Source organism: Dryobates pubescens, chromosome 5 (assembly GCF_014839835.1).
Source record: "Dryobates pubescens isolate bDryPub1 chromosome 5, bDryPub1.pri, whole genome shotgun sequence".
NCBI classification, from domain to species: Eukaryota; Metazoa; Chordata; class Aves; order Piciformes; family Picidae; genus Dryobates; species Dryobates pubescens.
Genome location: NC_071616.1, coordinates 17752231 through 17764932, shown reverse-complemented (window position 1 = coordinate 17764932; position 12702 = coordinate 17752231). Strand labels below are relative to the sequence as shown.

At 43.6% G+C, this 12702-nt stretch overlaps 1 protein-coding gene across 1 annotated transcript; it reads left to right on the top strand.

The window, feature by feature from the left end:
• The first annotated feature begins 6120 nt into the window (after positions 1-6120).
• On the top strand, positions 6121-11573 carry TIMM9 (translocase of inner mitochondrial membrane 9). The gene is made up of 3 exons (XM_009908265.2): positions 6121-6194; positions 6538-6633; positions 9727-11573. The coding sequence occupies exons 1-3, from the start codon at positions 6156-6158 to the stop codon at positions 9859-9861; spliced, it is 270 nt and encodes an 89-aa protein (XP_009906567.1). The 5' UTR covers positions 6121-6155; the 3' UTR covers positions 9862-11573.
• Positions 11574-12702: the final 1129 nt, after the last annotated feature.

The window sequence follows — 12702 nt, the reverse complement described above, 5'->3', positions numbered from 1 at the left end:
GCGCCGCCTGGCCCGGCGGCGGGGAGGGACAGCATTGGGGGTGGCAAGCCACGGCCAGCCGCCAGGTGCGGCCATTACCGGGAGAAGTGGGGCGGGAGGGAGGAGAAAGGTGCCATGGATGAATTAAAAGCTGTCCATTTGGAGGATTTTTTCCTAGCTTCCTACTCTTTTCTCCCAATGGGATGGAAAGCGATCTGTATCTGCACAGGCCCGGAGAGAGTTTGCTCTGTTGGGTTGGGGCTTGGCTTGGCGAGGGTCTCCTTAAGGTGAAGGGGCTCAAGGTGCCCTTGAAAGCAAGAACTGAAGGATGCAATCAAACAAACAAAAATATCCCGAAATCGTGTGGCAGTTGTTTTATCTCCAGCTCAGGTTTTTGTCTTGCTGGGTCGCAAGTATCACCCAGGTCTAATTTAAATTAATTTGGTGGATGAAATGCTGGAGATGAGCTGACAATGTGTGCTCACAGCCTGTAAGGCCAATTGTGTCATGGGCTGCATCCAAAGCAGCGTGGCCATCTGGCCGAGGGAAGGAGTCTGCCCCTTTGCTCTGATGAAGCCTACTCTGCAGTACTGGGTCCAGTTCTGGAGTCCTCAGCACAGAAGAGAGAGACATGGACTTGTTGGAGTGGGGCAAGGGGAGTCCACGACAATGATACAAGGACTGAAATCCCTCTGCCGTGAGGACAGGCTGAGAGAGTTGGGGTTGTTCAGCCTAAAGAAGAGAAGGCTTCATAGAGACCTTACTGTGGCCTTTCAGTACTTAAAGGGGACCTGTAAGAAAGCTGCAGACAGATTTTGTAGCAGGGCCTGTTGTGACAGGACAAGGGGTGATGGCTTTAAACTATGAGAGGGGAGGTTTAGACTAGGTACAAGGAGGAAACTTTATGTAATAGGGGTGGTGAAACACTGGCCCAGGTTGCTGGGAAAGTTCGTAGATGTCCCATCCCTGGGAATATTCCAGTTCAGGTTGTGCCAGGCTCTGAGCAACCTGATCTAGTTGAAGGTATCCCTACTGACTGCAAGGGGATTGGACTACATGACTTTTAAAGGCCCCTTCCAACCCTACAGCATTCTATGATTTGAAATAGGCAACCACTTATAGAAAAGTGTGTTTTCTCACAGGACAGACCTCATTGCATGTGTTCAGTCTGTTCAAAAAGGCTCTTGGAATGTCTGATTTCCAACTTACTATGTTAACTCACCTTTGGTGTTAAGGCACCACTTCTACCATTGACCTCTTTCTCTTCAGAGTATGGTCTAGCTGATAGCTGTGAGATAGAATCATACAGAATGGTTTGGGCTGGGAGTTCCAACCTCCCTGGCACATCCAGGGACACCCTCCACTAGATAATGAATTATATGCTATTCCACAAGATCATGCATTAAAGCAATCTCTGCATCTTTCTACGCAGCCACCTTCTGACCAGTCCCTTTATTATCTCACCATGTGCCTCTGAAAGCTGACTGTGGTGCATAAAGAAAACCTTAGTGTGTAACCACACTACAAGACCTAGTCTGGAGGGAAGTGTCTGAACCCGCTCTGGGTGTAGGGGAGAGCTGGGTTCTGTCTTTCTGTCAGGAAGGGGCATGGCATAGTGTGGCCAGCAGGAGCAGGGAAGTCATTCTGCCCCTGTACTCAACACTGGTTAGGCCACACCTTGAGTACTGTGTCCAGTTCTGGGTCCCTCAGTTTAGGAAAGATGTTGACTTGCTGGAATGTGTCCAGAGAAGGGCAACAAAGCTGAGGAGGGGTTTGGAGCACAAGCCCTATGAGGAGAGGCTGCAGGAGCTGGGGTTGCTTAGCCTGGAGAAGAGGAGGCTCAGGGCAGACCTTATTGCCATCTACAACTACCTGAAGGAAAGGTGTAGCCAGGTGGAGGTTGGGCTCTTCTCCCAGGCAACCACCAACAGAACAAGGGGGCACAGTCTCAAGCTGCACCAGGGGAGGTTTAGGCTGGATGTTAGAAGAAATTCTTCACAGAAAGAGTGAGTGGCCATTGGAATGGGCTGCCCAGGGAGGTGGTGGAGTCACCATCACTGGAGGTGTTTAAGAAGAGACTGGATGAGGCACTTACTGCCATGGTTTAGTTGATTAGATGGTGTTGGGTGATAGGTTGGGCTGGATGATCTCAAAGGTCTTTTCCAGCCTGGTTAATTCTGTTTATTCTGTTTCCAATGCCTTTCTGTGCTGGTGCAACACTGAGAGTTGGTTGCTGAGGTTCACAGCACTGGGAGCTCAAGAGCTCTTTAAATCAATGTGGTTTGTTTTTTTTTTAATCTGATGTGAATCAGGTTCTAGCATAGTAATTCCCAATGATAAAAAACCCAAACCCTTTCTCTCTAAATTGTGGGTACTTTATCTTCACATATTTCTTTGACTTGCTATTTTTATTCTTCTTTGTCCCTTTTACACACATGCAGAAACTCAGGGGGTATGTGCACACTCGTGAGCGTATGATTGGAACTGAAGGTTGAAGAAAACGCAGAGAGTAGGTCATACCTACACCTAATTCAAGCTGTTATTCAGGCTAAAAATGTGATGGATTTATGTCTCTCCACACACCCACCACCACAATAAAATATAGTCCCCTGCAATAAGGTTGAAATAGCTCCCCCGAAACACAGGGCTTGTTTAGTTTCCATGGGAAAGGTTACCGTTGACTCAAGATTAGGTAATAGACACTGATGATGATGACATCACTGGGGAAAAAAGCCTTCCTTGATGTAGTCTATGGAATGTGGTTCGACTCTAAGAGCTCTGGGCTGTTAAATGGAAGCAGGTTTTTTCAGCCACTCAGCAGGACAGTAGTAACAATCAAAAGGTCTGTTCCAGTTACTGGTGCTTCAGTTATGTTCATGAGCCTCTGCTTCCAAAGGTCTGGAGATGCAGCTGAGGAAGCTGTGTTCCTGCAGATAAGTTTTAGAAGAGTTCTGACCTCTGTATTCTGCCTCCTGTTCCTCCTGCTGTGCAACCAGATGATTAACCCAGGGTAGCTAGGAATCCTTAACCTAATCATTGGGTGTACTTGATCTTTTCTAAAAGTTGTCACTCTGCAGTGATTTCATGTTTCCATGGCAATGGGAGTGGCAGCCACAGCAGCTGGAAATACTGGAGGCATTTTCCAGATTCTAAAAACAGGGCTGGGAGCTGACATGGATTTTGCAGAGAGAGTAGGTTTGGATAGAATCACAGAACTGTTTAAGTTGGAAAAGACCTTCAAGATAATTAAGTCCAACTGTTATAGGCTAAAAGTTTTACTATCTTTGTAAAGAGGATGGAAGAGGTTATCCTTAACTACAAGTTTTGCTCAGAGAGGCTTATCTTAAGAGAAGGTCTCTTTAGAACATCAAAACATCTGGAAGAGCTCCAGGGCCATTCAAGAAGGGAGACTTTCCAGCTGTTGCTACTTTCCTGGTGAACCAGAACATCCAGACATGTGGCCCTTGTTGCCACATGTTTATTTTACTTCCCTCAGTGTGACATGTTTAAAAGCACAATGCTGAAATCTCAAATCACATTTAGCCCAGAAGAAAGTAAAACCAAGCTGCAAAGACTTAAACCTGAAGCAGGCTGAAGTTGTGTGAGCAGCTAGGTAAGAAGCTCTGTGGTGTGTTGGTTGAGCTGCCAGGCCTCATAATAGGCTCTTTCTTCACTTATTTTCCCTTGTCTCGCAGGGTGGAGGGAAAGGGAACAAACAGCAGTAACATGATACATTTAACAGCCTCCATGAATAAACCAGATACCCACATTTCTGGTTGAGGTAGCACATTTTTAGATGTTAAGGCAACTGCCTGCAGTTTGTAGCTACTGAAGGGGCGCAGTAGAGCTATATAATTTCACTGCCTGCTGTGTGGAAAGGGTAAAATACCTGCAGAGGGAGGAGTGCTTCAGACACTTCAAATCAGGTAGTGCCATTGTGCTGAGGTAAATCGGCTGTCTCCCAAGTGCAAGTGTAAAAGCTCTGTGGAACTGTAGTTCAGTAAATCTGTAATTTTAAGCTTGCCAAACTTAGTCACAGGAGAACAAAAGCTCAAGTATGTTATAAACAGCATAATGAAGCAATACTGAGTGTGAGAAAGCAGCGCTGACAGCTGGAGCTTTTAGCTGTCTGTTGCTTGGAAAAGACTGAAGTCTTTTCCTCTACTCTGTGGTTTCCAGCTCTCTGTTTAATAATCCACTTAATCTGACTTTATAGAATTGTCACTGACTGACTTTCTTTCTTCTAAAAGGCTGAAAATGAGAGTGGAGTAGCTATCCACTTTCACTCACTACTTGCTGTTCCAGGTGACAGTTACATCCATGTCTCATAAAACAAGTTGGAGCTGTACCCTAACCTGAGTAACACCACCTTTCTGCAAAGCAACCATATCCTGTAGGGTCTTCTTAACCTGCCCATGAGGAATTCTTGGTCCTGAGGGCAGTCATCCTAAATCCAGGAGTCATATGTGCTCTTTGCCTCCAATCCCTGAACTGCGTTTCTGTGAAGTGACAAAGTGTAATGTTAAGAGGGAGACATTATAATCACTTCTGCGGGGAAGGAGTACAGGGTGAGTGCATGCTTGTGAGAGCTCCATGGTGTTATTTTTAGTTGGTTAGTTTTCTTTCTGTTGTAAAAATAATTTTTAATGTCCTTTTATTCTTGTTCAGAAGCCTTGCTCACTCTCCCTTCCCACTGATGAGACAGTGGAATTGTTTAAGCTTTTTAAAACGTGAGCATCTTGCCCAGAATTCAGCAAAGCATAATGTAAGATTAATTGTGAGTGGCCCTTGCTAAAGGGCTAAATGAATTTCTTTCACAAAGTGATTACACTTCAGTGCTAATTGTGTAAATTGAACTGAAGGATCTTGTTCTCATCAACACCCAACCTGAGCTTGCATTGTCATCTGTGATAGGTCTTACATAAGATGTGAATTAAGGAGAAAGGAAAAGTGGCTTTCAGTATTCTAGGAAACCTGCAGGGATGCTTTCAAGCCTTAAATTGTTTACTGTGCTGCATTAGGAATGTAAGTCTTTCTTGAAGATGCTTGCTTACATTCTTGGATCCATGGCTGTTCATTCTTCTATTTCTCTGTCTGTTTCACTTCCTGTAAGGCTCTTCTCATTTGTTTATATTTTTGGGGTATTTTTTTGCCTTTAATTCACTATATCCAGTGACCAGAACATTTGTTCTAGTTGAAGTGTTTGGTGAGAATGTATAGAAACCAGACATTGTTTTCTCTGATGCAGGCTGGCTTATGCTGCATCTATTCAGAGTGGCTACCATCTTATATTTGCCTTTTTTCCTTACTGTTTTTACAGATGACATCTAAAGTCACCAAAACTATAAGGCTAGAGAATGTTATTGTTTCCTTCTCCCCCTATTCCTGCCCCATTTTTACTTTGTAAAAAAGGTAATTTTTAAGTGCTTAAGTCACCTTACCTGTTTGAAATGCTTAAAGGGTTTAAAGGAAAGCAGTTAACAGGTAGATTGGGGAAGGTTTCATAACTGGAGTTGTCTTGGAATACATTTCAGATAGATCCCTTTCCTTCAAGCAGATGGCTTGAAAAAGTTACACTTAAATACACCTCGAGAATGTGAAGAATTCCATTTGTTGTCAAATGTTACTGTCCATATATATGCTTTGTGTGTGAAACTCTGGCAATGCCAGCGACGAGCAGTGTGAGCAATCTAGCAGTGCAGGCCTAGAGCCTGACATGCTAGTAGGCCATGCTCAGCATAAGTGCAGAGCCAGCTAGCAGTGTAGCAAAAGAGCGCTGTGCCTGCAGCATGTAACTGAAGTGGGACACTGGTAGCTATAAACATAGAAAGTTATCTTGGGACAACAGGACATGCACCTCCATCAACAACCTTGCGCGTCTTTAGTAGTTGGACCAATAATCTATAACAGTGCGATGTGTGGTCACTTGTGAGAACCAATGAAGCTATGCCAGCGATGCTGAGTTTATAGAAGTTGTAGAAGTTCCCTTGGTACATACTTCTACTTTCCCTTCTTCTTCCTTGCTTTACATTACTGTGCTATATGCTCGCACTATAGTCCTACAATACTGGAACAATACTCAATCATGTTGGTCATGTGTATTGACTCCAATCGCCATCGTGTTAAAACTCTGCTTTTCTTTCCAGACTAGGTGACAGAATCACAGGTGGTGGAAAATGGCTGGACAAATATCAGAGTCTGATCAGATCAAACAGGTAAGATATTGTATGCATGAGTGGTGGCTTTGGAGATCTTGTATTACTTTGTCAGGTATAGTAAAAGGTGTAAGCCATGGAGAAAGACAAAAAAAGTTTTAAGTTGTCAGAGTTAAGGCTAGTTGTGTAGCAATTAAAATGTAAACATTTGCCCATTGGCAGGCAGGGTATAGTATCTGATTTAAGTATATCAGCATTTAGTACTGAAGTCCTCCCTGATTTCCACCCCCTCCAATGACTTGTTCTTTGAATGTTAGTGTCACCAGATGGCCCATGCAGCTGTGTGTAAGGAAAAAGCAATGCAGAATCTTTAGAATACTCATTGACCAATTTTTATTTCTAGTTCAAGGAATTTCTTGGAACATACAATAAACTTACAGAAAACTGCTTCCTGGATTGCATAAAGGATTTCACTAGCAGAGAGGTTCAACCAGAAGAGGTAGGTAAATGATTTTAATGCCCCTTTGGTGGAGTTGCTATGTAGCATTCCAATATCAGAAGCAACTAAGAAAGCTTTGATCTTCCAACCAGCTAAAAAGCCAGCTATCATTCTTCAGTGGAATGTAGGGACTATGGCACGTGACATATGAGTTGCATGTCTCCAAGTGAGAAAGGAAGCAAGTTAGTGAAGAAATGTCTTGCCTGTTGTTTTGCTTCTCCCTATACATCCAAAGATGAGAAATGCTTCCGTGTCCTAATAGTTTGTTTACAAAAGAAACCATCCAAGACCTATTGCTTTTGATGTGTTTGATCATCAGCTACAGACAAACTAAAGGCTAGGACCTCTTGAATTGTGCCATTGTCACACAGAAATTCTCCCCTCTCTCACCTGAGTATTGGCTGCTTATTGCAATTCTGTGTTTCATTCTCTGAGCTACCAGAGGAGGTTCTTGTGCCTCAGCTTCTGATGGGAGTATCTTTATAGGCCCCCCTACCTCATGCATCTCATTCTTTGAAGGTAGAGTCCTAGTGAAATACTTGTTTACCTCTGCCCACACTCCCTGTGTAGTAGTGAATCACAGAAGCACAGGCCTCTGAGTTCTGACTGGTAAATCCCCTTCTCTGCATTGCAGGGCAGTCCATCAGAGTCACACAGGAAAAAAGAGATTAAGCTCTTGATAAGACAGGTGGCATGTTTTTATGCCTCTCATCTTCGAGAATGTTATCATTTTGTTGATTAAAAGCCTTTGCTCAACTCTGCTGGCAGGAGGAGAGAAAAACCTAAAGTTTTAAAGTAGCCAGTGGTTTTGAGCATCATCTTCCTCCTCAGCACAGGCAAAAATCACATCTTCCTTCAGCTTGTTCCTTGTTTCCCTGATCTCTGCATCTGCTTCAGTGGGATTTTGGACTGCAGAAGGTCAGAATTATTCTGGCTAAGGTCTGGTTACTTTTACCAGCTCATTTTGAATTGCTTGACCAAAACAAAGAGTGTCATTCAACAGAACTGACAGAATTGTTAGCAGCACAACTTCTTTACCTCTCTGGGATGCTGTCTGTTTTCCAGTGGAGGATTATACTTTCTTCTGCTACCCAAAGTCTTACTAAAATGTCTTCTAAAATGATTCATAGAACTGTTCTGTTTGGAGGAGACCTTTAAGATTGGGTGCAGTTACTAAGCCGGCACTGCCAAGTCACCACTAAACAGCATCCCTCAGCATCTCATCTACATGTCTTTTAAATCCTTCCATCCCTTCTCTGGGCAGCCTGTTCCAAGGACAGACAACCCTTTTGGTTTTTTTTTCTTGGCACAACTTGAGGCCATTTCCTCTTGTCCTATCACTTATTACTCAGAGAAGAGACTGACACCCACTTCCCTGCAGACCTGGGATGTCCTGTTTTCTTTGGACCACTTGACTGATCTGATATGGAAAGGTCTATGCACCTATTGAAAGATGTAGTTTCTTACTAAAGAATTACGATGAATACCTCCATGAATCTCCTCAGAATCTACATTTGAGAAAAACAAACTGAAAGAAAACAAAACCCAACCTCACCCTGCCCCCCCAAAAAAGGGCACAACAATAGCTTCTGACCTCTTTCTTACAGCATGGCTGCACTGCAAGTCTAAACATCCCCAAGCACCTCAGCAGAAATACCACACCCTCTGGGAGCAGGGGCTTGGGGTAATTCCAGGGTTTGTTTCCTATTGAGGCTTCACTCTCACTTAACTGGTTTTGCTGTAGCTGATGCCAGGTGAAGGAGAGAGAAGGTGTGTACATCGGCATCCTCTCTGCTTTTCACATCCCTTAATGCAGAATCAAAGCAGCTTCTGGTTCTCTAGCAATTGTGCAACACGGTAATCTTTAGAATCGCTCAGAAACAATCCCATAACTCTTTATACACTTAGAAAACAAAACAAACTCAAAGTTTAAAATACAATACCATGGGTGGAAGAGGCCCTGCTGTTTCTGTCCCTCTTCAGCTGACTGATAGTACTTGCGAGTGCTTTACTTGCTTCCATGAAGGTTAGCCAAGCAGATACAAGAACCTGATAAAGCTAGTAAAAATAAGGTCAAAAAAAGATCAAACTGAACTAGCAGACAGTAGATTGTATTTGGCTGTCAAAAATAGTATGTGTTTTAAACAATTTTAAATGCTAATGTAATAGATTTAACACTTACTCCAAAATTAAATGCTTGATATACTTCAATTTCACAAGAGGAGCCCAAGGACTAAATGATAGTATCTCCTAGATGTGGCATGTTTCCATGAAGACTTTCATATGAGAAGGAATATTAAAAGCTGTTTCAGACATCCCTCAAAAACTAGACTTCATTTTCCACTGCACAGACAGGCTGTGCTCACTTAGGCCCTCGCAGAATCATTCTGGTTTAAAAAGACCTTTAAGACCATCAAGTCCAACCACCAACCCAATTCTGCCAAGTCTGGTGCTAAGCCACATCCCTTAGCACCACATCTCTGCATCTTTTAAACACCTCCAGGGATGGGGATTCAAGCACCTACCTGGGCAGCCTATTCCAGTGTTTGAGAACCCTTTCAGTGAAGAAGTTTCTACCAATATCCAACTCAAACCTCCCCTGGTGCAACTTGAGGCCTTTTCCTCTCATGCTGTCACTTGCCACCTGGGAGAAGAGACTAACACCAAACTCATTACAAACCTTCTTTTAGACAGAGCAATAAGAGGCCCACTCAGCCTCATTTTCTCCAGAATAAACAACGCGGTTCCCTCAGCCACTCCTCGTAAGACTTGTTCTTTAGACCTTTAATCAACTCAGCTGCCCTTGTTTGGGCATGCTCCAGCACTTCAATGTCCTTCTCATAGTGAGGAACCCAAAATTGAACACAGTATTCAAGGTACTCAGTAGTGCTGAGCACAATGGGACAATTCACTTCCCTAGTCCTCCGTGTCACATTGTCTGATGCAAGCAAAGGTGCTGTTGGCCTTATCTTGAAGGTTAAGACAGAATATGAGATGTAGTCATAGAATCATTTATCCCTGTATGTGATTATACTTTGGGTCCTGTTTGGGGTCCTGTACTGTTTAATACCTCTTGTTTCCTTCTTCCTCTAGATGACATGCTCAGACCACTGCCTACAGAAATACTTAAAAATGACCCAGAGGATCTCTATGAGGTTTCAAGAGTACCACATTCAGCAGAACGAAGCTCTGGCAGCTAAAGCAGGACTGCTTGGCCAACCTCGTTAGACACGAGCACTCTGCTCAGACTTTACCAGCAGTGCCAGCGTTCAGTGGGCAAGAACACAGTTTGGATTTTCTGTCAGGATATGTGTCTGGCAACCCAGAAGGGAGTTCTGGATGCTGTTCAGACAGTGAAAACCATGAAGGGTTAACAAGAAGTTAGTCATGGTGGACTGGCAATGGAGTCTGTTCCTGAGGTCCTTTTCACTCTGCAATGAGGTAACATTGCTACAAACTTTTCCAGGGCCTACCAGCTGGTATGTTTAAATTTCAAGGGAGGGTGGGAGGATTTTATTTCCTTTCTGCTAGGACTGCTTCAGATGAAAAAAAAATTTTTAGAAGTGTAATGTGGAAATCACACTTTTTTTTATTTAATTCAAGTAAAATAAATGGGAACTGTACACTTGTATGTTTGTATGTTATTTCCAAGGATAGATTTTTAGGATGCTGAGAGTAGTGCTTTTGTTTGCTGAGTGCTCATTCCTTCCCAGCTGCTATGGAGTCCTGTTCATTCATTGCCACTTTAAGTTGCTGGCAGTGACTTTGTTTCAGCAGCTGGGGATTTATTAACATCTTACCTCTTAGTTTGGGAGGAGCTTCTGTTGAGCTGCCATCATAGAGCCTGATGATCATTCCTGAATCCCCTGGAGTGCCAAATGGTGATGATCAGAGCATCAAGCCAAAGGTGGCTGTAAATTGCAGGCAACTGCTGTAATTAATTAGCTGAGGTAGGCAGGGATGCTATGCCAGCAGAGGTGGTTATGTTTGCCTCCTGCTTTACCAGGTCACTTAAAAGGAACACAAGTGTGTCATTAGCAGTGCCTGTGTTCAAGACAACTTCTAGGCACTCCTTGTTTGCCTTGGGGAAACCCAGGGGTCTTTCAAACCCAGCATGATGCACTCCAAGCACTGAGCTTGCTGGCAGTTTTTTCCTTCAATAATGCAAATGCCACCAGAAAGTACAGGGTATACACAAAGTGTGCGTTTGTGGCTGGATGAGTACAGGGAGATGTTTATGGAAGCTCACTGGTCTGGTGTGATTTGGGGCTAGAAAAAACACGAGTCCTTTGAAAGGATCTTGATGACTGCAATCCTGCAGTCAGATTGTCAGTACAGTAGAGGGACTGCTCACAGGCACATTTTGCTTTAGCTCTGATAAAATACAATAACAAAGGGAACCAAACATCAGGATCACCATAGCCACTTTGAGATTTCAAGTGATAAATACTCAAGCAAGGCTGTTTCACATCAGCTGCCGGGTTCTGCTGTTGGGTAGAAAGGCAACAGCAAGAAACAGAAATGGCAGGAAGCCTGCGCACATGCTTTTGTTGTTACCTTCTCTGTTGCTTTTTATTTTCAACAGCCTGTTGTCTTTCTGTACTACTTGGCTCTCAGCTCCCCAGGCTGTGGATTACTAGGCCATAATGGCAGCATGGTTTCACCTGCCATTTGTGCTGGATACTGCTCTGCTTGCTGCTGTTCAGAGCTCCACAGAAATTTGTCCACAGGCCTTTTAAAGGGTGGAAGAGTCTAGTATGTTCCTACAGTCTCCCTTACATGGGCTTTGTACTTAGCTGTGTCCCAACTTGTCTCTATGTAGCCCAAGCCTTGTTACCTTGGAGATGGTTAAGAGCTACCTCTAAAATAGTAAAGGCTAAAAAGAAGCCCAAATAAGGCAGCAAGTCTCCAATATCCTGTTTTTTCAAAGGAGTAACAGGCTAATAATAGCTAGATCAATTGCTACAAATAGGACATAAATACTATGCCCAATTAGAAATAATATATCCATAGTAAAGGTTTAAGGCTTCCTTTAAAGCAGCCTTTTTGTGAAACATTTGGAAGTAATGCATCAAGTTATCCTGTTCTCCATCATATCTTACTGTGCAAACAAGTGCTCAAAAAATGATAGTAAAGGTTTTACATGGTGGGACTGAGGATGTTAATGTCTTCTGGGCACATGAGGCATCTAACTCAAACATTTTTGCTTACACACTCTCACCTATCGACTTCCTCCTTGTTAATCAGCTGCACAGTGCAGAAAGCTAACACATTAATCACCCAGTAGTTAAAAGGAGTTTCCCAAATGAAAATAAAATTTAGGAAGTTATTTCTAGCATGTGCAATGACAGTATGGCTGCTACTGAGATGAGTTCTGAAAGAGCAATTCCTATTAAAATCACACTGGCATTTAAGTGACATTTTGGCAAACCTCCGTGGAAACCTTGGGTCATATCCTCTCAGCCTTTAATTTCTTCCTTAAATGTGTCACAGTTGTTAAATCTGTAACAATAATTCCCTTGAGACTACACAACAGTGCTTGGTGTGTGAAAAATGAACACTACAGTCCCATCAGTAAAGCAAGAGGAAATTTAAAATAAACCTGTAATTGAGTATCACAGTTATCACCGAGGTTGGAAGAGACATCAAAGATCATAGAGTCCAACCTGTCACCACAGACCTCATGACTAAACCATGGCACCAAGTGCCACGTCCAGTCCCCTCTTGAACACCTCCAGGGACGGTGACTCCACCACCTCCCTGGGCAGCCCATTTCAATGACAAATGACTCTCTCCATGAAGAACTTTCTCCTCACCTTGAGCCTAAACTTCCCCTGGCACAGCTTGAGACTGCGTCCCCTTGTTCTGGTGCTGGTTGCCTGGGAGAAGAGACCAACCCCCTCCTGGCTACAACCACCTTTCAGGTCACCCCTGAGCCTCCTCTTCTCCAGGCTAAACAATCCCAGCTTCCTCAGCCTCTCCTCATAGGGCTGTGCTCAAGGCCTCTCACCAGCCTTGTTGCCCTTCTCTGGACAGCGTTGCGGTCCAAGCCACGAGCTGACAGCTTAG

Excerpts from the sequence above, each read along its gene's own strand:
- TIMM9 (XM_009908265.2), top strand. The coding sequence starts at position 6,156 with ATGGCTGGACAAATATCAGAGTCTGATCAGATCAAACAG. Across the intron at positions 6,195-6,537 it reads AGTCTGATCAGATCAAACAG|TTCAAGGAATTTCTTGGAAC; the intron begins GTAAGATATTGT and ends TTTTATTTCTAG. Across the intron at positions 6,634-9,726 it reads GAGAGGTTCAACCAGAAGAG|ATGACATGCTCAGACCACTG; the intron begins GTAGGTAAATGA and ends TTCTTCCTCTAG.